General features: G+C 48.9%; 1 protein-coding gene across 1 annotated transcript; it reads right to left on the bottom strand.

Moving 5' to 3' along the window:
* Positions 1-90: 90 nt before the first annotated feature.
* On the bottom strand, positions 91-2,475 carry LAESUDRAFT_816934 (uncharacterized protein; the record flags this gene model as incomplete). The annotated part of the gene is made up of 13 exons (XM_040914831.1): positions 91-105; positions 168-315; positions 374-522; positions 577-721; positions 775-881; positions 939-1,119; positions 1,175-1,260; positions 1,309-1,387; positions 1,436-1,726; positions 1,777-1,881; positions 1,930-2,045; positions 2,099-2,230; positions 2,287-2,475. The coding sequence occupies 13 exons, from the start codon at positions 2,473-2,475 to the stop codon at positions 91-93; spliced, it is 1,743 nt and encodes a 580-aa protein (XP_040757214.1).
* Positions 2,476-2,507: the final 32 nt, after the last annotated feature.

The following is a 2,507-nucleotide window of genomic DNA, read 5'->3' on the forward strand; positions in this document are numbered from 1 at the left end:
TGCCGCTCATCTTCGTCGGATAGATCCTCCTCTTCGCTGTCTGCAGACCTCTGTTTGTACTGACCCGGCCGCCCGATCATACTCATAATCCTAGTAGTTGAAGGCCTCATAGATTTGTCATCAGGTTGAATCTGTAATGTAGTCGCGCATTGGTTCAGAGTATTGACGAGATCGACGTCGAGCTCAAGGTTGAATAGATCCAGAATGTGACGCCGAACCTGCAGGCGATATTTTTGAGAGGATATGGTGTGAAGTGCACGATAGAACATGGTAGGCGAGTTGAAGACGTCGCGATATTCCGGGCGAGCTTTCATCCTGCATGAGGATCAGTCAGTGTCAAATCACGGCTCTCATTGTAGAGATAATGGCATACTTCGCCAACGTTCTTGATGCGGTGTTTGCTATGACGGTGTTAGCGAGGTTGTGAATAGCAGTCATCACCTCGACCTCCTCCTCAGTAGTTGGAGCCTCAAGACATGTTTCATCAGAGCCTTCGTGTGAGACACATTCCCACGAAGGGACCTTATAAATGGTGTCAATCGCTACAATGCATTTTAAAGATCTGCCCGCACCTACCTCTGTGAACTTATCGATGTCCACAGGCACGCAGATACCTGTCGGCATACCCAAGAGTGATAGCGTCGCTCCCCAATGGTGATCATCCAATACCTCAGCGCCCTGAGGCGTTGATGAAATCAATCCAAGGACAAAGAAACAGGTACTTGATACTCAGTGAGCGTCCAAATCCTCGCTGATATGATCTGAGCGACTTACCCACGAACAGAAAGCACCAGTGACTGTTCCGCGATGTCCATGATGGCTGGAACGATTTCTTCCTCTTCCAGAAGAGGGAGGCCACCCTCTGTGGCACCAATGTTGCCCTGCGATGGCAGCCGTTCAGCACGTTCCCTGGTGTGGTTCTGACGACTTTCTCTTACCACAGCCCACAGTATACTCTTCAATTTCAGAATCAATTCAGGATCTTCGCTCTCCAATCCATGCTGCCTGATGAACTGAGCGAATTCAGAGAAATGACCTTTCTCCTGCAGCACCTGATAACCCAGCTCGGTCTTCGCCATGACTCCGTAGAAGTGCGGTGGAACCGCGCTCTCAAGAGTCCTGTTCCAGAAAGTGTTAGTCAGTCAGAAGCGGGTGACGAAGCCTGATCACTCACAAGACGTCTTCATCATAGGCCGAGTTCGAATTGAACACCTTGGACAGGAATACCTCAACGTGTACCACGTATTGTAGATTTCGCTCCTATGACAATTGTCAGGATGTACTTGGCTTGTTAATTTTTCGACCCACATGGAACCAGATATCCATTTCACGATCGATGTAATCCGCTGCGTGCAAGAAGCGGAAACCCATAGGGGTCGACATGAATCTGACGATGTCTCAGCTTGTCTCCCTGTGGAGACTGCACGATACCTACTTGAGCATCAGCAGATGGCCTATCTCGCCAAGATGATCTAGCGTGGGTTGCATCTCCACCACGGTTTGCAGAACGTCTGGTGCCTCGCATGCTTCCTCCAAAAAATGCACAGCCACTTCACGCACTTCGAGAGCAGGATCATACAACTGAGTGAGCAAAAGTCGAAGTGTCCAAGTGTTCGCGACCGGACTTGCGCGAATCAGTGTTCCTAGGTGATTTGTCGCAAACAAGCGGATGTGCTTGTAGCTTGACGTCAATGCTTTTGACAGCACGATACGCGAGTGGCCGTCGCTGCGGTACAATTAAGTGTGTTTGGTGATCCCGCGTATCCAAAAACTTACATGCTGTAGTCCAGATTCTCGATGATGGCTTTGATGAGGTCTTCGCGACTTTTCAGCTCGCTTAGATGGTAGAAAGCTGTGAAGAGCTTGAATTTCTCCATTAACCTGCAGCGATGATAAGCTTGCAACCCAACAGGCAACAAGAGCACATACTCCAGTCCCTCCTTCCGTTTGCTCAAAGTACCCAGCATTTCGAAGTAACCAAATGTGAGCGTTTCTTGCATGCGCTTCTTGGAGAAGATCGGATCCGATGTAGGCGTACCATTAAACTAATTCGAAGCGCTCAGACATTGCCACGAAAAAAAGTCTCAGCCTTGCTTACAGGATCAAGTTGCGCAAAACTCTTGACGATCTGACTCAACAGGTCATCCTCGGAGAGGAAGCGTGCACCCTCGCTAGAGGTCATAAGTGTATTGAGTAGCATGCACGCCAGTCGCACCCAACGAATGTTGTTCTGACCATGTCGATAAGTGCAGCACATGACTTGATCGCGCATTGAAGAAGGCTTACCTTCGTCCTCGGTAGGTCAGAGAACCGGTGACTGAACGGATGGAAGAACACCATGAGCTTGCGCATGTATCTTGTCACACGAATGGCCTCTTCCATTCGCTTAGGATTCAAGAGAGGGCCTTCAACGAGTTCTTGTAATATGTCGAAGTTCCATTTCAATGGATCCTTGGTGGTCATGACCTTTGACATTTAGGATAAGCAAGATTGACATTTTGCTTCAT

The sequence above is a fragment of the Laetiporus sulphureus genome (assembly GCF_001632365.1).
Source record: "Laetiporus sulphureus 93-53 unplaced genomic scaffold LAESUscaffold_243, whole genome shotgun sequence".
Lineage (NCBI taxonomy): Eukaryota > Fungi > Basidiomycota > Agaricomycetes > Polyporales > Laetiporaceae > Laetiporus > Laetiporus sulphureus.